At 40.5% G+C, this 23655-nt stretch overlaps 2 protein-coding genes across 3 annotated transcripts; one reads left to right on the top strand and one right to left on the bottom strand.

Annotated features, from left to right (window-relative positions):
• Positions 1-1327: 1327 nt before the first annotated feature.
• LOC103987375 (uncharacterized protein At1g26090, chloroplastic) lies at positions 1328-9261 on the top strand. 2 transcript variants are annotated; one of them, XM_065153814.1, is made up of 9 exons: positions 1328-1679; positions 2344-2487; positions 2590-2664; positions 2762-2949; positions 3021-3186; positions 3293-3694; positions 5293-5435; positions 8802-8860; positions 8959-9261. In XM_065153814.1, exons 1-7 carry the CDS (start codon positions 1458-1460, stop codon positions 5422-5424), a joined length of 1329 nt encoding a protein of 442 aa, XP_065009886.1. In that variant the 5' UTR covers positions 1328-1457; the 3' UTR covers positions 5425-5435; positions 8802-8860; positions 8959-9261. The 2 variants fall into 2 exon arrangements, with proteins under 2 accessions (XP_065009886.1, XP_065009887.1); XM_065153815.1 differs by having other exon boundaries at positions 1547-1679; positions 2424-2487.
• A 3809-nt stretch (positions 9262-13070) lies between these two features.
• On the bottom strand, positions 13071-23215 carry LOC135639347 (heat shock 70 kDa protein 17-like). Its single transcript, XM_065153067.1, has 14 exons — positions 22203-23215; positions 20827-21059; positions 20122-20281; positions 17953-18198; positions 17703-17839; positions 17191-17527; positions 16926-17087; positions 15706-15780; positions 15525-15625; positions 15363-15432; positions 14246-14302; positions 14075-14136; positions 13772-13844; positions 13071-13656 (listed from the first exon to the last, which is right to left on the bottom strand). Exons 1-14 carry the CDS (start codon positions 22971-22973, stop codon positions 13459-13461), a joined length of 2682 nt encoding a protein of 893 aa, XP_065009139.1. The 5' UTR covers positions 22974-23215; the 3' UTR covers positions 13071-13458.
• Positions 23216-23655: the final 440 nt, after the last annotated feature.

Genomic DNA, 23655 nt, shown 5'->3' with positions numbered 1-23655 from the left:
TAACTCTTTAAGATTTAACCTGAATTTATAACTAAACTAGCCAAACATTTCAGTTTTTATCCATATAACTATGTCTTTTGCTGGACTTCATGCTTGCATCTGCATCTCTCTTTTCTTTCCTTATACTGACAATACTCTGTCCCTTCCGATGTCTATAAATAAATGCATTTGAAGCGTAGAACTCGAAAGGAAGTGATCCGAACAGTGATGGGGAGTAACTCCGGAGGCCCGGCCATGACGATCCGGCTGCTCCACGTGGTCACCGCCCTCGTCTCAACCTGCTCCAAGCGCATGTCGCGCGCGGCCAGGAAGCTCTCGCGGCGCCGGTCTAGCATCATCCATAAGAAGAAGGTCACTCAGTTGAGGGTGGACGGCTTCGGCGACGCGGACTCGGATGGAGAGCGCGAGGAGTACACGAGGGGCGACGTCGGCGTGTGGCGCCGGACGATACTGATGGGGGAGAAGTGCCAGCCGCTGAATTTCTCCGGCGTCATATACTACGATGCCGACGGGCGGCGGCTTTCGGAGGTGCCCACCCCGCGCTCGCCGCTGCGGAGCCCGTTGCTTTCCTTCGCTCAGAAGAGCCCGTTGACTGCCGATTGAGTCACTTAGCGCGGTGAACACGATTCCTATATGAACGTCGTCAGAATATCCTACGTCCTCTTTCTCTGTCTTTTGGTGTGTTTACTTCTGTCCTATGTAAGAGAGATTTAGAGAAAGGATAATTGTTATTTGTGTGTTCTTTGAATTGTTCGAGTCTCCTCTTTAGCTGGTAGATGAGCCGAGCCTGAACAAGTTTTGGGCTGTAACGAAGTTGACGAAAGCTTTGATTCTGATGAAAATAGGGACGTGTTTCATGGTGGCATTATATAACTAGTTCGATCAGGCGAAGTCAGCTCTCATGTATTGGTTGGAATAGCGGCGATTGGATTGCTAATGTTTCTAATAGTCAACCCGCCGCCCTACTCTTTTGATTGACTTTTAGAGATTGCACAAGGAGGAACAGGACGAGTTCAGTGCTTGTTTGTTTGTTTCCAAACGCATGCGAGCGTCCGTTTCAATGTTCACGGCAGCTTAATCCAGCTTGTTTAGCTGTTTGACTTAGATTGGAGCAGATCGATCGATTTCTTCACCATGTCTGGCCTCTGTGAATTTATTGGTAGTATGAGTTCTATTTTATTTTATTATTATTTTGGCAAGATAGCAAGAACAGTATTGATATAATCTATATTAATCTACTTATTTTAATCTACTTTGCTAATATTGATCCATTCGAACAGTATAAAATATTATTAGCTCGATTGGGAATGTGACGGCAACAGCACGTGTCATCCCTACCCTTCATCCCTTCCATGGGAGACCCCACGCCAGGAATGTCGCCATGCCCTACAGGACAGAAATCCGGAGATTTGGGCTGCTTGCAAGTTCATTGGATCGTTTCGATCCCTCGATAATCCATGGCTCTGTTGGTTCCTCCACCCTTCTCCTCCACCCTGACCATTTCCCCACAAAACCCTAACGCTGAACCCCTCCGGATACGCAGAGGAGCCCGTCCTCGCAGAAGTGGAGCCCCGGTCGTGGCGGATTCGCGCAATCCTCCCCAGAAGCCCACGAGATTGGTCACATTTTTGGGCAAAGGCGGTTCAGGAAAGACCACCGCCGCGGTGCTTGCCGCCCAGGTTCATTCCTTCTCTGCCCTCGTCTCGCTCCCACCTTCTGAGGTCATTGACCTATATCCGCTTTTCCGTTGATTTGGCAGTAAAATGAATACATTGGCTCAGTACACTATAAGCATTCTGGTTATCTCTTATCTTTAGTCTGAATGGGACTCGAGATCTAATCCTTTCCGTCCTACACCTCGCTATCTTATTTCTAGAGAAAATTTGGAATTAAGGTAGTTTACTTCTTGAACAGAGAACGCCCACTTTTCAATTATGATGACAACGGATGGGACACTGATATTTAAGTGAAATGTGAAATTGAAATGTGGTGTTCTTGTGTGCTATACATACGGTGATGCTAAGGTGCTTATTTTCTTGATATTATCTACGAGACAACTAGACAACGAAAGGTTAAGTATTTACTAGGATTATTATAATAGCTTGTTATGTGGATATTTGATTACCTGGTTCTAAGTTCCTAGAGAAACTTGCAATCATTTCACGGGCTCGGAAAATTTGGGACCGAAACCACTGCTGCTAGCTGTTTAGTAGAATGCCATGTCCCTTGAGTGCAGTGATATTGAAAGGAAATGATTGGAAAATTTTCTCAGTACTTTTTTGTGTTACTCAAAACTGTGCATATGTATTATTATCCATTTCTTTATCATTCTGGAATCTCTAGTATTATGCAATGGAAGGGTTGAAGACATGCTTACTAGTACATTCTCAAGACCCGACTGTTGAGAAGCTGATGGGTTGCAGGATTGGAAGTTCTCCACGGGTGTGTGATAATAATGTTTCTGTTGTTAGGTTGGAAACAAGCAAGGTAAGTGTTATGATCATATTTTGTTTATTCAACCACTATGTTTTGTTGCTTGATTATGGAAATGACAAGTCTTGCTTCATCCAATCTTCTTAAAAAGTGTAGATGCTTCTGGAGCCTCTTGATCGAATGAAGAAAGTAGATGCCCGTCTGAATTTGACTCAAGGAGTCCTTGAAGGGGTGGGAATGCCACTCTTGTAATCCGTACAATCTGTATTTTTTTACACTATTTCTACCTCTGAGAAGAATTACTTGATATTATTCTTTGTAAGGATAGGTTGTGGGTGAAGAACTCGGGGTTCTTCCTGGGATGGACTCTATTTTCTCTGCCTTGACGCTTCAGAAGATGGTGAATTTTGTTCCTGGCGAGAGAAATCTCTCACAAAGAGACTTTGATGTGATCGTGTATGATGGCATGAGCACCGAGGAGACGTTAAGGTTGATTGGTACCACAGATAGAGCAAGGTAAGTGTTGCCTCTATGATTCAAATGTATTTCTGTTTGTGAATGTAAGTGACTTTTCCCTTGAAAGGAAGATGGTATTTGAAGTATATGAGAAACATGGCTGAGAAGACAGACATCGGAAGATTGACAGCACCTTCTTTATTGAAACTAGCATATGAATCTATAAGGTTATATGGTGGATCCATTGAAGACAAAACAAGTGCAGAAATTTGGGATGACATTGAACGGGTTCTAGAGGTTTTATCCTAATTCAACTTGATATCTATTTTATAGTTTATGATGATATTCATTCTCTTGTTATTGTCAGGAAGTTACTCATCACCGTTTGCTTCTGTCTTTGCAGAAATCCTCAGTTTCATTCACTGATTCATCAAAGTTTGGTTGTTACCTTGTTATGGATACAAGCAGATCAACATCTGTTGATGCTGCATTGCGTTATTGGGGTTGTGCAATTCAAGCTGGAACACACATATGTGGAGTATTAGGGTTTGATCCAACATCTTCAGTTGTGACAGAATCGATAATCCAAAAGTTCTTGCCTTTACCCTTTGGGTGTCTGCCGTATATCTCCTCAGAGGAATGTGTAGATCTGAAAGCCATGATAGAATCTTTAAACAAAGACACCAAAGATCTGTTTCGGACTTCGAGCCGCTGTTCTGAATCATCTGTTATTTTTGACCCTAGCCAGAAGTCGGTGACCCTCTTCATGCCAGGTTTTGATAAGGCGGAGATAAAATTATACCAAGTATGTTGCACCTGGTTTGTGGTATACTTTTGTGTTATTTAATATAGCATCTTGACTAGGTGTTTGTAACCCATGTTGTCATACATAAACAGTAAATTTTTGTTTAGTTGCACTTATTACTTTAACTGCATGCTGCCCAGAGATATGTGACTGTTTCCATATAAAACTTGATTTTGGTCCTTGAGAATCTTTTTCTGGATATAAAACATTCTAGGTACTAATTGGTGTTGTTTATTTTTATTTTTTTGCTTTCTTTCTAGTCAACTTTTTCTGCATGAATCCTCCATGCCGTGAATTTCATTGCCACTGCTGCGAAATTGCACCTAGTAAACTTTTGCATAATAGAACTTGATGGAACCTTGACCAATACATGATTATCATTTCTTTTGTTGATTACCATCGGAGATTGTTGCAACAGTTTGGGTCATGGAAGCAACTTTTATGTTGTTCCTCCCTATATTCTGCATTGGTGAGAACCTTATGCACTTGGGTGATCCTTTCTTTTTTCTTCCAGTGTTAATTGATAAGACACTTGTTTGCTCTACAATATATGCATGGGTTATATGAACTTCTATCTCGCCCACTGTACTCATCTCATCCGTTCTGTCTCTCTTCACCTCTCTTAACTAACAATCAGCAAAGAGACTTTCTTCTTCATCACGAACTATGGTGACCTCCTTGGGTTGACCTTTTAGTCTTCAGTCTGTTACTGTTTGACTGTTGATGAGATTCATGAAATGCATATCATTAATGAACTATTTCCATTTTTGATCTCACTTGTGTTTTATATGGAAGAACCTGTTGTTTTGGTAGATTGATATGATTCTGGAATTATTAATAGGTGTTTCTATATAAGAACTTGTGGCCCATGCATGTTTATTCATGCAAAACTGTAACTTCCCTATTCTATATTTTGTGCTAGTGTTTACATATTTGTTTGCAATAACAAAACTTTGTTACAGTATTTTCTTTTCAAGAAAATAACAGAACTTTGTTATTTCATGGATTATGTATGATGGACATTCTTGATTAACATATTCATTAGATCCTTTTTGAGGAAGCTCAAGTTTGTTAAGCAGACTGATTTGCCAATCTAAAGATGGTTGTTTTTTCTTTATTATCCTCTCATGGAACTGGACTCCATTAGTTCTACCATGTGTCTAAGGATATTAGTTGTCACATGTCACGAGCATTTCGGCTCCTAGGATATTAGGGATGGTCTGATTGATGAATAGGCCATGCACAATAGCAGGATCTTGCAAGAATTCCAGTAAAAAGGAGTTCATCTCACTTCTTTCCTCTCCGAATATTGTGATGTGGAATATGGAACTATATGGTTGTATTATCTAGTACACTTGTCATATTTTGCTGCTAAGTTATGAATAGAAGTATATTTCTCTTTTCTTGTTGAGACTTGACAAGGTTTATAAGGCCACAAGCCAACAATTCATCATTACCTGGATTTGCTAACTCGGCAACCTTGCACAGGCAAAGGGTTCATGCCGTTTTCTTTTATTTCTTTTTTCTGCGTTTGTGCATGTTATCGATGTAATGGCCAACATTTGGAATGCTGATTTGCTGTTATCTGATACATGCAGTATCGGGGAGGGTCAGAGCTATTGGTGGAAGCTGGGGACCAGAGACGCGTAATCAAATTGCCTTCTTCCATGCAGGGAAAGGTAGGAGGTGCCAAATTCATCGACAGGAACCTTGTGGTGACACTCAAATAAATCTTGAGCAGGTATTATGCCCGAGATTGTTGCAGTTTTGATTTTCTTCAAGAACAAACCAGGGTGTTTTTGTTATATCCAGGAATTTTATTTGAAGAAGTGTCCTGCATATTTTTATTCTTTTTTATTATGGTTTCTGTCACATATTTAAACCTAATTATGTTCAGATTTGGAATCATGGACTGTTAAAATCCATGAGAGGTGACTTCCAATATAGTGGCTAGCAAAATTTACTATTGTGAAAAATGCAGGGGCCAGGCTACTTACATCTGCAGGCGACCTTAAATCCATAAAGTTTCTGAAAACACTCCCCTTGGAAAAATCTGATATACTACCCACCCTTGTAGTTAATCATGCATTGTGGCTTCACCGCCTAAAGAATGCAACTTTAGCGTAATGGAAAGTTGAGCAGACTATATATACTTGCTTCATGCTAGACATGTTAATGATAATTTCAAACTAGATTTGAATTCTATCTTTTGTCAAGTTAGATTTTGGTTGTCACATGTGGTTGGGTTTCAAGCTAATTGAGGTCCACTTTGAATCTGTCTCAAAGTTGAGGTATTGGGTAGCTTGGGAATTCAAATTGAGATCGTGCAAAAAATTATGTAGGAGTCGTGCGCTTGACAAGGCCTTTTGATACTTAAGTTAGGAAAGACACACAGAGCATTTGGTCAAGTGTTGAAATTAAAAGCGATAATGTCACGAACAATTGAAGCCTTTCTAGTGTGATGGGCATTGGGTTGAAGCTACGATAAATGTCACGAACAATTACAACTATTAAAGGGTGGTAGAATCATGCGTTGAACCGTTCGGGCCGTAGTTATATGGTAACGGCCCTATCGAGTCAACTTTCGTTAGTGTTGCATAGTTGACCTCGTGTGGTTGGGTCAACATTCTCGTTGATGCTACATTGTTACCTTGTGGGGTTAGGTCCCATCTGACATGTCGATCAAATGGGTGTGACATGCCAATAATGTGTCATATGCTCTCATCGTGTTTTGACATGTGAAAAGGGTCGGGACACGATGTGCTTAGTGGGTTGTTGGGTGATATTCCAAGACTAAGTTGGGTGATGTTCTATTTGACATGGGGTTAGGTCCCATCTAACATGTCGATCACATCAATTGCTTATCGGGTGATATTCTAATACTTAGTTATCTGTATCGTTGAAGGTCCTTGTTGGATTTGTGTTTGTCGTCATTGGGTGTCGCTTGTCCTCATCGTATGATGCTTTGTGGTTGATTCTGTCATGTCATAAGATGCTTTGTGTCTAATTCGATCGTATCATTGTATGACCTTTGTGATTGATTTGATCATTTTATTATCGTAGAACACTTTATGACCAATTTGGTCAAGTCGTAGTAGAACATTTTGTGGCTGATTCGATTGTGTCGTTGTTGTAGAAGAATTTATGGTTGATTCAATCGCATCGTCATCGTAAGATGCTTTGTGGTTGATTTGATTGTATTATCATTGTAGGATGTGTGGTCGATTTGATGCGTTGTCATCATAGAATGTTTTGTGATCGATTCGACCACGTTGTTGAAGGAAATGGTGGCCGACTCGATGGTGTTATCGTTATAACGTCCTACTCCTAGTTCTACCAATACCCTACATACATGACTAAAGTCAGATGTCACATTTTAATTTTCATTACTACCATCGATAGGAGTGCAGTGAAAAGTAGGCAATCTTAAAATTAAAATATGTTAACTTACTAATAGGGTTTTCCCTATACATAGTATTTTTGATTACAACATCTGATCAAAGGAAAACATAAACATAACATATCCAAAATTTATACACACAAAATGCTCATAGATCAATCGTCCATATCTATGCTGGCATGGGCTTGCACGTACTCACTTTCCTATCCAATCACTTGGATGGGGTATTAGTATCCAACATACAAAGTATGATCTATAATAAGTGATCGCTCAGTAAGTATAAGCCTTTATAGCTTTATTCGGGTGAGCATACAATATGTCATGTATACATTTCAAAATTATTGGCATAAGATATTCAATGATAAACCCCTCATCCTATGACTTTTTTAATAAGCATAACCCTACAACATAGCATATGCAAAATAAAGAGATAAAATTTTATATCGAAATAATTCAAAATACTTATATGCACATTTAGAAAGCATAGCAAATTTATGAATTTCTATGCCCCATATCATAATATATAAATGCACCCTTACACCCCATGTCATCATAATATATACGTGCACTCTCACACCGTACATTATTATATATGTGAGTATATGTATTATGACGTGAGGTATAATAAAAAAGGAATTCATACTCTGGATGCGATGTATTTTGCTTCTGTTTAGATAGAACATTGAGAAACCTAAAGTATTGTATTTAAATCGTGATTATGTTTGGATTGATGTTCTGAAAAGCAGTTGCAATATGTGGATGGTCAAGGTATTGCATAACGCATATGTCGGAGGTAGCTGTTTAAGTTAGATGCCATAAGAAAGGTAGAAGTTCTCAGTCATATCAACATGAATCATGTATTTAATACCAAATAATAACGATAATAGATTAAACAACACTAAAGAGGACGAATTTAAATTATATATACAACCGCATTTTCATGCTTATGCAGATCATGAGATTTCATATATCCAATGAACTATGGTTCGCCCTACTAGCCCATGCCGGTGTACCAATCAGCTGTCGGTATAGTATGTACCGAACCATTCTGATGCACCGACACATGATATGGTAGGGCATATCAGTCCCCTATTAAACTGGTGTGTACCACTTATATTGAGCGATATGCCATGGTACGATGAACCTTGCAATGAATCATGTACGGAGACCACAACCTTATATAACCTATCAAACGACTGCATATACATATAATGTCACAAATGCCACAAATGCAGCTACATAGATGTCATTTTGGCACGGTGGTTTAGATTTTGTTTTCTATTTTTCTGAACTTTGTAAGTTAATGCAGCTAATTTGCATGTTTAGCTCAATCAAACTTTGCTTCACTCGTTATATCTGGCTGAATTTGTTTGGGGCGCTAGATTTATTGAAACCAGAGAAAGTGAGTGGTCGCAGAATACCCTGGTTTGGTCAGTAAAATTATATGTGCATATGTTGTCAATACAAATGCATGTGGATATGTGGGAGTTTTTTCATATATTTTACATATGTTTAGTATAAGCTTATATTTGTTTTCTGATGAAAGATACATTGTAATATATCAATGCATGATTGGAGAAAAAGAGCACACACTTTATTAAGGTGGAGTTCGAGTTGTTGAGCAAAATGCCTATACACAATTGGACACATTTTATCCAAATAGTGATTTATTGATTGACTACAATTGACATGCTTTGCTTGAAACAGGTGTCTGTAATCATGCCTTCCATTTCCATTGTATCAGTCGCTGGCTCAAGACTCATCAAGTTTGTCCTTTGAGCATCCATTGTTTTGATATGCCCCCTCAAATTTAACCACTGCAATTGTACATCATGTGGCTGACAAAAACTTTGTACATCTGCAGATAACAGTGAGTGGGAGTTTCAGAAGTATGGTCAGTAGAACAGATGGTTCCTCCATCAGCTTGGATCCTGCTTTAGTAACCATCTTGAAGGAAATCTCTGTGCTTTGTTGCATTTATGTGGTTTATTTTTCTATGTTTGTTACTGTGGTCAAGTTTGCACTTCGGATTAACTCGCCCCCATTGAAAAATTTCCATATCAGCTGAACTCATTGCCCATTGATATGGTGAGCGCTGCTGTTGCAGTCAAAACAAATAGAGGTTAGCTATACATGCTGGCAAATAGATTGCCGGGACTTGTGGTCAGTCAGATGTGATTGCTTTACTTAGTATCGAGAATTGATTTGACACAACAGTTGCTGAACAGAGGTGTCAATTGGCCAGGTGAACTCCAAAATGAAAGTGGTTTTGGCAAGGTGGCTTTGATTTCAGTTGGATAACAACGAATGGGGGCCATGATTTTGGTTTAAGCAACAAGCATGGTGCTCGAGACAACCGCAGGATAGTATAGGAAGTATAATGACACTCATCTTACCATTTATACCGCAGAAGCTGCGGTTCTCAAGTATGGTCTTCCCTGCTGCTACCGCTGTAGCGGGTGTAAATAATGAGATTTAACGATGCCTAAGGTGGAGAGTCCTAACGATGGAAATATGTTGTCTACTTCTTGTGCCGTCTGGTGGGGTTTTACTTTGAGGTGGCACTTCGGATGTCGAGATGAAAAAAGGGTTAAGCTTTGGAACGAAAGCTAACAAATAAATCTATGTGATATGGAGGATTTTTCTAAATCCATTCTTATCTTAAATAAAGCTAATAGATAAATCTACGAATTGATGTACTTGTGTATTTGGAGACGTAAGGAGTGATTTATTTATGACTTTGCAATTGCAAGAAAGAGTATTACTGCACAGGATATTGGGGAAAAAAGGCAAATCAACTGGTGGCTAAGAGAGGTGGACGTGAGTCACATCTGGCACATTAGGTGTTTCAACCAGAGTTGAGTATGTATATACATATTGTATGTTTAAGAGGGGTTGGCAACGCACTAACAGGTTGATGTCTCTCATTTCGGCGCTTGCACAACTGACTTCGGAGGAGACCCCAAACCCAGTGGTGGTCACTCACTGATTGCTGCCTAGCATGGTCGACGGATGTGGCGCCACCGCTTTCATTCTCATCCTCCAAGCACGACGCCGCCGTCGGGAGGGGAAGAATCGTGCTCGTTGGTCCAATGTAGCGACGGGCCGCGGCGCTCTGGGTGACGACAGAGACCGACATGAGAGGTACGAAGAGGACGGCGGGACTAACTCTGGCATCGAGGACATGCGTGGTGGCGACAAAGACGCGGACCAAGTGATGCTTTACAAGTCGCAGATAGACACGTGTCATATTCAGAAGCCCTCTAAAAATCATTTGCATATTTTGATGTGGATTCCCATCACCACCGGTCAGAAGAAGAAGCGAAAACTTGATGGTTTTGAGGCCCAAAATTTTTTTTTGGGGCTTTATATCATCGTATTGGTAGGCGGTAAGTCTAACTGACGGTACTCGTACTTAACATTTGTTGCACCCGGCCAGGTCGTGATTATTAGCGGGGAGGCCACTGGGCCACGGCACCGATAGCACTCTCGTCCTCCGAGCTTGGTGCCATCACCGGCAGGATGACGGTCGTGGTCGACAGACGGACATAGTGGCATGCGGCGGATGATAAAGGCGGTGAAGGGTGGCAGAAAAGGTGGAGGTCAAGGCTCCCCTTGCGATGAGTGATGTCGACATGCGCATTGTATTCGGGTATTGAGAGATTAAAGGGACTCGGGAGAGGTCGCACGGGAGCAGCTGGCAATAGGCGTGGAGAGCCGGTGCGGCACAGAGAGGACGGTGGCAACGAAGAGGCGAATGGCTCGATGCTTTAGGAGTGGCGTAAGCAACCGGCCCTACGAAAAAAGTAAGATTCTGATCACTTCCGGTGAGAATAAGAATGACCACCTTAAAGGATTTGACGCTAAAATAATTGTTTTTGGGCCACTTTGTCATCGGACTGGGAACTGTTAAGCTGACCGGAGATGTCGATTCCTAATGGTTATGTGTAAGGCCAGGCCCGGTGGAACGTTTTGAAATGATAGGCCCATATAAATATGTCCGTAGAGTCTGGTCACCACAGTGAGAATAAGGAACTGAAAATTAAAGAGTTTTAGACCGAAAATTTTTCTTTTGGCCCACTTTATCATCAGACTGGTGGGCGGTAAACTCACACGAAGGTACTCCTACCCACTCTATGTATATCGGGCCATCTCAATCATGATTATTGGGTAATCGCATATTGAGCCATCTAGGCTTAAATCACATGCGTTGTACTCGTAGTAGCCCCATCCTGATTTAAATCTCATGCATTCAATTAGTACATTGCCATATTGTTTTGATCTCCTATGTTTAATTAGTACACCATGTTGCCCCATATTGATTTAGATATGATGCGTTTAATTCGTAGGCCCGACGTAACCAGCTTCTTGACATGGGAGGAGGAGTACGCACGGCGGGCATTTGAGGGGATGCGAAATGAAAGGACATGATGCAACGGTGCATTGGAAGACGTAGGCGGTGGCGAAGGGTGATAGCACGAGCTGGGAGGGAGCCAAAGGGCAGTCGCAGAAGCTTAGAGCATTGGATCGAAGACGGTGCCATCGTGCGACGGCGACGGTAGATGCATTATGATTCACAACACGTCAGATGGTCCATCACATCTACAAGATTCCAGTGACCGGAGGTGATAATAAGACGTGGCCATTGAAGGCTCTGAGCCCCGAAAAAAAAAAAAATCGGGCCTATCTGTCATTCGACTGGTTGACGGTACGCTCATGTACCGGTGATCGTACCTGATCTTTTATGGGTCAGGCGGAGGCAAGCGTTTCGGCCCGTCGGGTGGGCCTCATTCGATGGAACTGGGCCTAAGCAAACTCTATGGCCCAAGATGTTTTGGGCCAAGACAGACGGTAATCTCAGTCTCATCTCCTGCGCACTCACCATTCGCGAAATGGGAACTTGGCCCGAACGCGGAAAACCGCGCTCGCCCGCACAAGGACGTAAGCATCTTGAAACGGACGGCGATCCAGAATCCGCATAGAAATCCCACGTGGATGGCCCCACCAAAGGGCGCTGCGTTGACGATCTAGAAGCTTTGCACGTGGGCGAGAGCTCGCGACCAATTGAACGCTTACTGCTGCCCGTACGAGCAAGGAGACGACGCACGCTATGGTCAACGTATGCCGGTCGCCCTCAATTCAAACGCCTTCACGCGTTTCTTTTATCGTCGGCGCTCATGTCAGATTCGCTCCATTCCACACATACACCCATCGGTCTTTATAAACGCCGGCCTTCCCATCGAAACCCCATCGACGAAGCTAACAACACAGCGAAAGAAGAGAGATGACGACACAACGCCCGGACCCTCGCTGCCTGCCTCAGATTCGGTGGCAGCGCCGCCTCCGCCAACGAGGACGTCCCGGCGGTCGATGACTGTAGCTTCATCATCCACCATGATCCTCCGCATCACATCGAGTTCCTAGAGGCGGCGGATGAGGACGACGCCGACGACGACTCCGGCGAGGACTTCGAGTTCGCATGCGTGGTGAGGGACCCGGACGCCTCCCCCTCGGTCACCGCCGACGAGATATTTTCTGGCGGCCGGATCGTCCCCGCTTACCCCGTCATCAACCGCGACCTCCTCCGGCGCGGAGGAGACAGAAGCGGCAGCGGAAGCCAACGATATAGCCGACCAAATTACGCTTCCGATGGCTCCTGACCGAGGAGAGGGAAGCACGGTCGGCTTCGACGTCGGAGGAGCCGAAGGCTGTCGGAGAGTACTGCGTGTGGGAGCCTGACCGGTGCAAGAAGAGCGCCTCCACCGGGTCGTCGCTGCGGTGTCGTCTCCGGGACCTGATGATCGGCCGGAGCCAGAGCGACGGGAAGGAGAAGTTCGTGTTCCTCAGGGCGTCGCCACCATAGCCCCAGCGTGCAAAGGGGAATATCGCAATCTCCACTACTATGGCGGCGGCGGCAACGGCGAAGAAACCGTTGTTATTACGCGATGGCATCATCGTCATTTACACTCTATAGAGTTAAAAAAATGAGAGAAATTTGCAAGCTGTTAACTCCAACAAAATTAGTACAAAATTAGAGCATGCTTGATGATTTAAGGTACAGGATACCCCCTGATTAGTGGGGTTAATCAACATAATAAATCAAATGTAAAGGCCCCTGCGCTTTTGCAGCCATTGAAGCATGACCAAATGAAAGAACATGGTATCCAAGTAATTGCATATGTGAGACTCTTAACGATGGCTCATAACTCTTGGATGCAACGCTGACGGCGCATAGTCTAACAAAATTGCACGCAGCAGAACCCACCACTTTGGAATCAACCGTATGTCTCTGAAGTTATGGTATATTCCCCCGGAAGTCAACAGCTATCCATCTAGACTTACAGCTGGTAACTAGATGAAGATATCACAACTCCGCATGGACCACATTTTCTTGATCAGCTGTTGTGCTGGATGAATCTTGCGTGGCGTGCCCTGTCTCAGATGTTTGCTCACCAGAAGTGGAGTTGGATGTGCTTGTGCTGTTATCATGGTTGGCTGGTTCTTCCTTTGGAGGCTTCTCAGGTTTTGGTTTTGGCTTCGGAATCCTATTGACGCTTGCTACCTAGAAGCACAAAGGATCTTTCATATGTCAAAGTAGCAAAAAAGAAAAAGAAAAAGAAAAAGAAAAGAGATTAATCTAATGTTAGTTATGCGCACAGGTCAGAGACCGCTCTTACCTTATCCTGAAGCTTGGACACTTTCTGGTAGACTTCATCTGACGTGAAGATTGGTGTGCTGAGGAGGGATGCCCTGGAGCCAGAAAAAAATTAAAAAAAGACTTTAAGTGAGCACAAACATCTAATTGTTTCTGAAATATCTTCTTGTGCCTTAATCTCTTCTAGCGCCACAAATCTAAAGTACAAGTTTGTAATTCGTTGACCAATAATATAGAATATGATTCAGTCAATAGTAGAAATAAGGTAACATATTTTAGAAGAAAAAGATAAGGCTCATCCATTTATTAGAGTTCAAAAAATTACTTCTTTTGTAGTTCCTCCACCTCTACCAACCAATTTTTAAGTTTTTTCGCTTCGCTCAGTACCTGACAGTGAATTTCAGTGCAGTTATGGTTACAACTTATTAAGCATGATAATAGCTTACCAGAAAAACACACAACAGGATCAATCGGAGTCATATGATTAATAGTATACCTCCTCGATTCTAGTTTTGGGAAGCCATGGTTTATTTGATTCCCAATTATTTACGATCTGTAAACATCCAGAGAACAAAATTAATTAAAGTGTATACAGTAATCAGTTACCTACACAATGTTGACAAGACTATAAATCAATAAATGACTGTCAAAACCTCTCTACCAAAACCGATAAACAAAATTAAACCATAGTTTCTTTATATAAGCATATATCAATTTCCCATATCATCAAAAAAGGGGAATGAAAAACTGAAAACCCATGATTTAAAAGCTTGCCCATGAATATGCTTTGTGAAAGTCTAGATAAATTTCTGAAAGTAAGCATGATTGTTGCATGAAATCAATTCAAAAACTAAAGCAAATATCCTCACAGAAAACCTATATGCAGACATAACAACTTAATAATAGATGATAACATCTCCCAAGGGGAAAAAAAAATTGCATGGGAGAAAAAGCAAACTTAAGGCCTCATATACCATTTAAACAAGTTCTAAACCACAATGAGTAGTTGTCTAAACCGAGAACTTACATACTTTAGCATAAACAAGGATATTTAACAGAGACAAGGGCATCAAGCATGAACCAGCACACAAATCTAACTTCATACTTTGCACTTCTAGATGTTTCACAGTTAAATCAAAATCTCCTCATTTACCATTTTAAAAATGATATTGATGTCTATGTAACCAATATACCATTTAAACAAGTTCTAAACCATAATGAGTAGTTGTCTAAACTGAGAACTTACATACTTTAGCATAAACAAGGATATTTAGCAGAGACAAGGGCATCAAGCATGAACCAGCACACAAATCTAACTTCATATTTTGCACTTCTAGATGTTTCACAGTTAAATCAAAATTTCCTCATTTACCATTTTAAAAATGATATTGATGTCTATGTAACCAAATCAGTCGTGGAAATTCACAGGGACCTGTTCTGAATATCAAACTAGGGCAGTATTTGTAGTCATACAGGACAACTAAAACCTTGCACCACAACAGTTTTTCTCCATGGTAGCCTGGGTGTCCAAGAATAGAAGTGATAAGATCACCACTTTTCATGTATAGGCAGGCTCAGTAGATCTGAGCAAGTGAAATCATATGGTAAATTACCTTTTGCAGCTCACCAAGGTACAACTGAGCATGTTCACAAGCAAGTGGTCGTGCAGTCAACTCGTTTAATCTAGATAAATATATCAAATATTAGTTACTTCATATTTGCATAAATCATTACCACCATATTATTTATTACTTGAAAGTTAAACTGGGATCTACCTGAAAAATATTGGGTCACCAATGGCTTTAAGTAACTCTAGTCGTTCTTTGAATTCACCTGCTGAAGCATCCTCACCATCAGTATACAACCACTCTTGCACCTTCAGAACAGAAAAGGATGATTAAAACCCAATGCAGAATACCATGTGAGTGAGCCTATCAAACAGGTGACCAAACTCACCTCAGTAAGTTTCTCTACAAAAGAGTGGCGCTCTTCTTCAGATGATATTTTCTCAACTTCATTATTATCTTCTATCTGCAATAAGAAGAAAGAGATATCTAGTTAAAACAAGAGAATTCAGTTTTCAAAATTAAGTTCAGCATATAATAGTCAAGTTGTTTTACCAGCTGAATTATCTGAAAAATTAAATCAGTTAAATGAGATGGTCATATTCTTGTCGGAGAGAACTGATTTTTGCATTGCATGAAAGATCTCTTTTTCAAAGGCCACAAAGCACATGTCAACGTAAGAATCCAATTTCTTAGTCAAAAGAATTTGCAGTCTGCTGTTGTAATCTACTGATGAACTAACAGGCATTTTCCAAAATTTCAGGAAATATGATGCTTGAATTTGTTGTTGTACTTTGTTATCTTGGAGAATTATTGAGATCCGAGCAACTGATAAGAAAATTTATTTCAACATAAAACAAAATCCTGTCATCACCACATATAAGTTGTCATATTTCAACCAGGATAAATTGTTTCAGAGTTGTTTATCAAGCTTAAAGGCAAGCTACTATGAATTTATGATGAGTCATTGCTGACATTTTGAAATAATTACTCCCAAATTCTCCTCTAATCTAGTTTTATAGACGATAAGGCAGTTTATGCTCTCCTCAGAACATGTTTTGACAAAATCTGTTTGATTTGCTTTATTAGATATCTTTTCCTTACAAGACTGTCCTTAAAGATGTTCTCTGACCTTCAAAACAGTTTCCAGAACAAGGCTTTCTAATTGTTTTTCTATACAACACAACACTAGATATAAGATTATGTAGTTTCTTGGCAATTTGTGACTACTACATAATGACCAAAATGTGCAGTCATTATTTTCTTATATAAACCCATGTTACTATCGTATACAGCCAACCACCATGAGCAAAAGCAAAATTGCACCAACCCCGCACAACCACCACACCCCCCTCCCCTCCCCCTCCCCCCCCCCCCAACTCTTATTTTCCTTTTTCTTTGTAAAATCAGGGGTGAAAGGCAAATGACCCAAACCTACAGAACCTGAGACACAATTCTAGGTTAACTGGGAATTTATTGATGGGCTGATTTGATCTTTATAAAGGTAGAGACATCTCTTCACAGACAATATATAAGTTCTATCACAAATGATCATACCTTAAATTTATAACACAATCATTACTATTATATAGGAAAAACTACATGGCAAACCTTTTCTCTTGTAGAATATATATATTCTTCGAGGCTATTTTTGAGCTCTGCAGTTATCCTCCTTTCAGCATCCTTTTTGTCAAGTGCCTCTAATTTGATTTTAGCTTCAGAAATTGATTCTTCTGAAAGAACAGATCCAGGGCCTGTAGTTTTTTCCAGTACCTACAGCATATGGATTTACTCTAGTTTCAGTTAATCTCCCCTTGACACTTCAAACATAACAGAAGCGAACAAAAAGCCAGCAGTATAATCATTCAGTTTTTACCTTCAATGGTACCCTAAAGGTTTTCTTCTTTAATACTTTTTCTGTAATGATATCTGAAGCTTGCTCGCCTTTTGTAGAGTTGGATGAGCCATTAGTACTATCAGCAGAATTCAGGTTTTCTGCATTATCTTGCGAACTGTTTGCTGGACTTGTTTCAGTAGATACGTTAAAGCTATTAGTGGCATTATTCTCCAATGTTGTGTTTTTCTTAGGAACTTCTACCCACTCAGATATCTCAATAACCGCCTCAGCTCGATCCAGAGATAAAACTCCACTTCTGCTCAAAGAAAAATGCAGATTTGCTTTGGTGGGAGCTGAGAGATTGCGAGCCACATACCTAGAGAAGAAATACACTGAGTTAGCAAAGTAACTAGAACAACACGTAATAAAGCAAATTAGTAATGCAACAATCTAATCAACATAAAATGCATGACTGGCAGTCGACAAAAGCAACTGATAAAATACAACAGAAGTTGCCTATAGCTAGTTGGGTCCATAGGTAGTTGTCTTACTTTTCACTGGCTTCAGTCAGACCCAATACTGAATATTGTGCAAATATATAAGTAGAAACTCCTGGGGGCAGTTCATTCACTTTGTCATAGCTAAGAGAAGCTTCAAAGTCCTTGTTATGTTTGATAGACCTGAATAACTGTTCAACAAAAGGTCATGACGATAGCCAAGAAGCTCAAGTCCAAATAGGTGTTACCACATCAGAGAATAATGTGCACGGTTAAAACTTAAAAGTAGGTACGAAGTTTCTACCTTGATGGGCATTTTTTTCATCCGTGGTATAAGCAACATATTAGTATTCTCATCTTTTAAAAGATCAGGGCCATCTAATTCAAGCAAAAAGCCATAAGAAGATCCATCAATCATTCCTAGCTTACGGTTCAGCTTGATGCCATCACTCAAATTTGCAGCATGCAACGACGAGCCAAGAACTATTGCTTCATCAGCATCAAGGTGCTTGTCCAGATAATTCCTTCCAAGAAATTCCTGAAGCTTCGCCTGCATGATGCATTGTAGACAGGCAGTTACATCACTACACTTCTGTAGCTGATGAACAAGAATCTTCAACATGGCATTCATAAATAATTACAATAATAATAACATCAAAGCCGTAAGTCCCAATTGTTTGAGATCGACTATATAGATCTTTTACCGCCATGAAGATCTGTAAGAAATCATATATTTGATTAGGTTCAAAGTACTTAGATCTTTATTTATAATTTCTATTAAGATCTTTTTAGGTCTTCCTCCACCTCTCCTCATACTACAAATATTAATTAATAACAAAAATTTAAATCTCAGTCTTGTATAGTACCAGCATACTAGTGGTACCTGGGGCTATAGCACCTAGTATCACCAGAAAAAGAAAAAAAATTGTATAGCAATCATACCGACCCATATGGTTTGGTGCGACCGGTATTGGAAACCTTGATTAAGGGCCATACTTTAGAAAGTGATAGGTATAGCACGTAAATTATTCATCAAGATGCGTATAGGATTCAGCCACATGCAAATGTGTTTCAATTATGCATCAATTATTTTACATGGTATCAACTTGCGCAAGCATATTGCATAGACTTCTGAAGTTTGTGCATATGGAACTGCATGCAACTTGTTTTGACATCAAAACTATATGACTTGATCTTATTGACAACATATTGTAAATTTTCTGAAAATATCAACCGATTAGAACAAATACAAAACAATGAGAAATTTCTACCTAAACGATCATTCGGACTTCATAGCAAGTACATTTAAATATAAGCATCTGTAAAAGAAGAAATCTAGATGGCACAAATAATAGCGAAAACATACTTTGTACTACATTTGTCATGGTTTTATATCCAATGCCAGTTATACTTAAGGGTGACTAAGGCGAGTGATACCAATTTATCTAGGCCAAATTTGGTAAGTAAAAGATGTTTTTGTTAAAAAGCCAGCACCTCAGATTTGCCAACCAGTATGAGAAATAAGCAGATGCTTTAGACAAGCACTACTCCTTTTCTTGTATTTAGATTTTAGATAATGATTATTAACCAAGACAGCATATCTTCATTTTATATTAATACACCTTCATACAGTCTCTTTATTTGGCTTGGTTATTGATATACCATCATGGAACTTTGAAATCCAATGCAATTCGAACAGCACCTCCAATGGACAACATAATTAATCAAGTCTTAATCTTTTTAATCCTTGCTATGAAGACTTTTATGCAAGCAGAACTGCTCAAATTCACCTCTTCATATTATGAGGTCACTGTCTGTCATCATACTTAGCTGGTCACTCATTGCATTTACTACTGATGTTGAAGGCAACAGCATCCGTCATAATTTTATATCTAGCAACTCTATTATAATTTAGTAGTCAATCAGCCTTCAGCCTTCTCCAATCAAGCAACGCTAGAATAAGTTGTCCCTTTTAATCTCAAGCTCTCTATACTTATGAATTGATTAACATGCACGATAACACAGATTAATTTTTATCACATCTCACTTGGTTTCATCTGATATAGGTTACTGATTGAGATCTCAATTGACAAAAATCCTGGTTCTGTACAAGAAATTTAACCTATGTGTATCTGGTCAATATTGAGTTTGTTGAAGGAATCTTAATTAGTCAGGATAGGTACTAAAATATATGATCCATTTGCATCAGAACAATGAACAACATGCTGAATAGCGATGTAAAATCAGTATGGTGACATAGGTCATCCACACCAACACCGCTCAATATTCATGATCACCACTCTGAGCCATCAAAGCATTTCTGTAGTCATAATACAAGAAACTACGGCAAATCATTTTGTAATGACCACTCGGCTAAAGCTTTCTTCAGAACTCCAGCTTGTCTATGCAATAATGCAGGGAAAAATTTTACACAATTACAGTTTTCAATGGAAAAGAAATAATTTAAGGTTACCTGTAATTTTGGCACACGAGTAGCCCCACCAATCAGCTCCACAGCATAGATTTCATCTATCTTCAAGCTGGAATGTCTCAGCACCTCTTTTACTGGCACAAGCGCCCTCTCCCACAAGTCTGCACATAGTTCTTCAAATTTTTCACGGGATATTGTGCTTCTGGAACACACAAACAATGAATAGTTTCAGTGATTGTTTCCTAAAGGTATGCTACGAAGGCTGCATATAAACATTATCGTATAACACAAACTTGGCCAATATTAGTAGTTTGGTAGCAATATGCAATTAGAAACACTTTTTATAACACCCATTAAGATTCAATACAATATCTTTAAATATTGTAACTTTATACCTCTTAATGCAATGAGTAATGCTCTTAACCCAATGAGGAATGCAAATAAAGAAAAAAGAACATCTTATATAATCAATTATCCCCTAGTACATGCACAATTATGCAAACAGAACAAAACAATGAACATTAAACTCAATAATTTAGTAGTGACAAAATTTAAGGTTTACTCAAGTCATAAACATTCCACAACTATTTTTAACAATCTGAATAATATGATAAAGTGCTAGTAATATAAGTACTAGACATATATTGGCAATATGAAAAACAGCGTAAGATTCATGTCATCAGAGAGGAGAAAATCTGATCAGCGCCAATATGTATATTGTGTTGTTAAGCTTCATGGTGGTTATACCTGAAATCAAGGTCCTCAAAGAGGGATTCCACTGAAACTGGGGCTACCGTATTTGCACTCAAAATTTCTTTTGTACGCTTGACTTGTTTCTTCAGTTTAGCCATTGCCTTAGGAGACTTCCTCACATCAATTCCATTTCCTAATTGCTTATTGAACTCATCAGCAAAATACTCCACCAACCGCATCTCCATATCTTGACCTCCAAGTTTAGCATCCCATCTAACATCCTTTACCTGACAAAAAGTAATATGCTGGGATGAAGTTCCTACAATTTTTAAACAGAAGAAATCATATGTTTGACATGACCCTGGCAGGTCAAATTTTGTCGCATGGAACAAAGTTTAGACAATATGCAAGTTGGATACTGAATGGAAGTCAAATGAATGAAGGAAGGTCAACAAAGAAAATGCGACTAGACTAGCAGTCTAAAAGGAAATAAGGGAAAACCGAAGTTGAAGAATTTGAAGAACCAAATTATCAAACCCCAACACATATATAATGCAGGAAATACAATAAAGAAACTTGATAGAATAAACAATTGATAGCCTTCACAGCTAATATCAGTTGCTATTGAATCATTAGGCTTATCGCTCATGCATAACCACAATTTTGGCAGAAATTGGAACTAGTAATAAATATAATGTCTTTGAATGCTTAATGCAAAATAACATGGTTTTAAATTTTCACAGCACCAATCATGTGAGGCATCAGAGAAAGGTGTTAGACCTTCAATCCTAGAAAAAGCTCCTGGTACCCGAGAGCTCACTGTACCTATTCCCTCTTATTCTCCAGATCTTTTAGTATTACTGCTACCCATTATTTGTGTTCTTTACTGTAAGATGACATCAATCATGGGCAAACATTGATCAATTTGGTGACAAACAATCTGTTTGCTGAGAGCTGTCCAAGGTTCCAATAAATAACCAACCTAAATTGCTTAGTTTCAGACTAAGGTCTTTCAGATCAACCCTTGTGAGCATTGCCCAGAAAATTCCTTCACCAAGGTCTAGCATAAAATATTCTAAATCTCATCCTTAATACAGCTCCACACAGGCTGTGATTTCATTTATCGAGTTCAGTAAGCTACATTGGAGCAGGAACATTTTAATTTATTTTTCAGTTGAATAAATTTTATAAGTTAGGAGCTATTTAAAAAAATCATAATCAACTTGACGCATGGAAACATCTCCTATGTATCTATTTGAGTATCTTTGCGTAATCTTGTCAGATTGAAGATGGAGACCAAACCAAAAATGAATGTAGGAAGATTGTTTAAGGAAATTTATCCCTTGAGTAACAAAAAAAAAATGAAATATAGCTTCCTCGGTCAAATGTATGCCACATTTGAAATTTATCAGGGTAAAACCAAAGCTTACCAGGAACTGATTAACAGATTTTGTCTTCCCGATCTCCTTAGTATTGTACGCCGAGAAGTAAACTAGAGCAGCGTAAGTGCTACTGGAACCCATATCGTAGAGTATAACATGTCGTGACTCGTTCGAGAAATCCTTATCAAGCCCATACTGCAAAGCAGCGCCAGCGTGCTCGTTAATCAGTGAAAGCACATTGATCCCAGCCAGATGCGCTGCCTGAAGCACTCCCCTCCGTTCCGCCTGGCCAAAATAGGGTGGCACTGCAATCACCGCATCCTTCACCGGAACCCTCGCGTGGGACTTCGCTAAGCTCATCCCATAAGTAAGGATCATCGCAAGCAACTCCTCTGCGGTATAGACGGTGACGCCATCATCGACCCTGATACCGGCGGCCCCTCTCGTGTCCTCGATGAGATCGTACGGTAGGTAGAGCGATTTGGCGAGATCCTTGGCATGCTTATAAGACTTCCCAATCATGTCGCGGACCAATGAGTACACCTTATCGGGGTACCTCGCGACGATCCCGGCGGCCTCCTCGCCGACGAAGCGGTTACCACCATGGAAGGCGACGAGGGCCGGGGACTTCCGTTTGGACATCTCGTTGATGGCGATGGAGATCGGGCTCTGGCCGGGCTTCAGGTTGACGACGGCCACCTTCATCCATTCGGAGCCCAGATCGATGCTCGAGACGGCCGATTCGGAGGGAATCGAAAACGAGGAAAAGATCAAAAATAGGGCCAAGCGTAACCGGATTCCAGCCGCAGATCTCAACATCTTGGCGGCGGCCGATCTCGAGCGCCGGCCACGGATCAAGATCAAGAACGGATTTCTGGTAGCGAAAGATGGGATCAGAAACCAGGGGATGGGGAACGGGAGGGGAACACCACCATTGGAAGATGATTAGATTTAGGGTTTGGAGAAGTCGCCTCCGCGGGAATTGGAATTGGAGCTCTACGGAAGGAGGAGGGAAGCGGAGCTCACTTCTCTCATCCGGAGTTTTCTTACTTCTTTATTTGAGTTTTCACCGCTTTATTTTCTTTAAAATAGTTGTCCGTCTCACATATACACGTATAATAGATCAAGGGAAAATTGGACCCTAAAAAAGCGAATTACTACATGGAAAGGCTTGAAAACAGCCAATGGAATCTCGCCACGTTGAATGAGTACACATGGCAGTTGGTAGTAAGCAGGGCGTGTTGGGAGATCGTGGGTCCATTCCGCGGGCTGATTAAACTCTATGGGACAATCTTGGCCGTTGATAAATGGACGGCGATGACAACTTCACGCCCAGTTTCCAACGGCCCAATAGACATCTCAATCTGTAGGCCAAGGCTTCTCTAATCTGTCAGCGAGGCACAGTCCGGCCCAAATTTTTCGTGCCTCATGACCCTAAGTCTCGGACCAGCCCACCTCACAAAGGGATCCAACATCTACGATATCGAGATCATTTATACGC

The sequence above is a fragment of the Musa acuminata genome, chromosome BXJ3-6 (assembly GCF_036884655.1).
Source record: "Musa acuminata AAA Group cultivar baxijiao chromosome BXJ3-6, Cavendish_Baxijiao_AAA, whole genome shotgun sequence".
Classification (NCBI taxonomy): Eukaryota; Viridiplantae; Streptophyta; class Magnoliopsida; order Zingiberales; family Musaceae; genus Musa; species Musa acuminata.
Note: the sequence above shows the minus strand (reverse complement) of the source record. Positions and strands in the feature narration are given on the sequence as shown.

What these genes read in the sequence shown, in the direction of transcription:
- LOC103987375 (XM_065153814.1), top strand. Translation starts at nt 1,458, where the DNA reads ATGGCTCTGTTGGTTCCTCCACCCTTCTCCTCCACCCTGACCATTTCC. An exon ending in TTAGGTTGGAAACAAGCAAG is followed by an intron (nt 2,488 to 2,589) that starts GTAAGTGTTATG and finishes TAAAAAGTGTAG; the next exon opens with ATGCTTCTGGAGCCTCTTGA. An exon ending in CGGAGATAAAATTATACCAA is followed by an intron (nt 3,695 to 5,292) that starts GTATGTTGCACC and finishes TGATACATGCAG; the next exon opens with TATCGGGGAGGGTCAGAGCT.
- LOC135639347 (XM_065153067.1), bottom strand. Translation starts at nt 22,973, where the DNA reads ATGTTGAGATCTGCGGCTGGAATCCGGTTACGCTTGGCCCTATTTTTG. An exon ending in TTTGAGGACCTTGATTTCAG is followed by an intron (nt 20,282 to 20,826) that starts GTATAACCACCA and finishes TGTGTGTTCCAG; the next exon opens with AAGCACAATATCCCGTGAAA. An exon ending in TGAAAAAAATGCCCATCAAG is followed by an intron (nt 17,840 to 17,952) that starts GTAGAAACTTCG and finishes TTTGTTGAACAG; the next exon opens with TTATTCAGGTCTATCAAACA.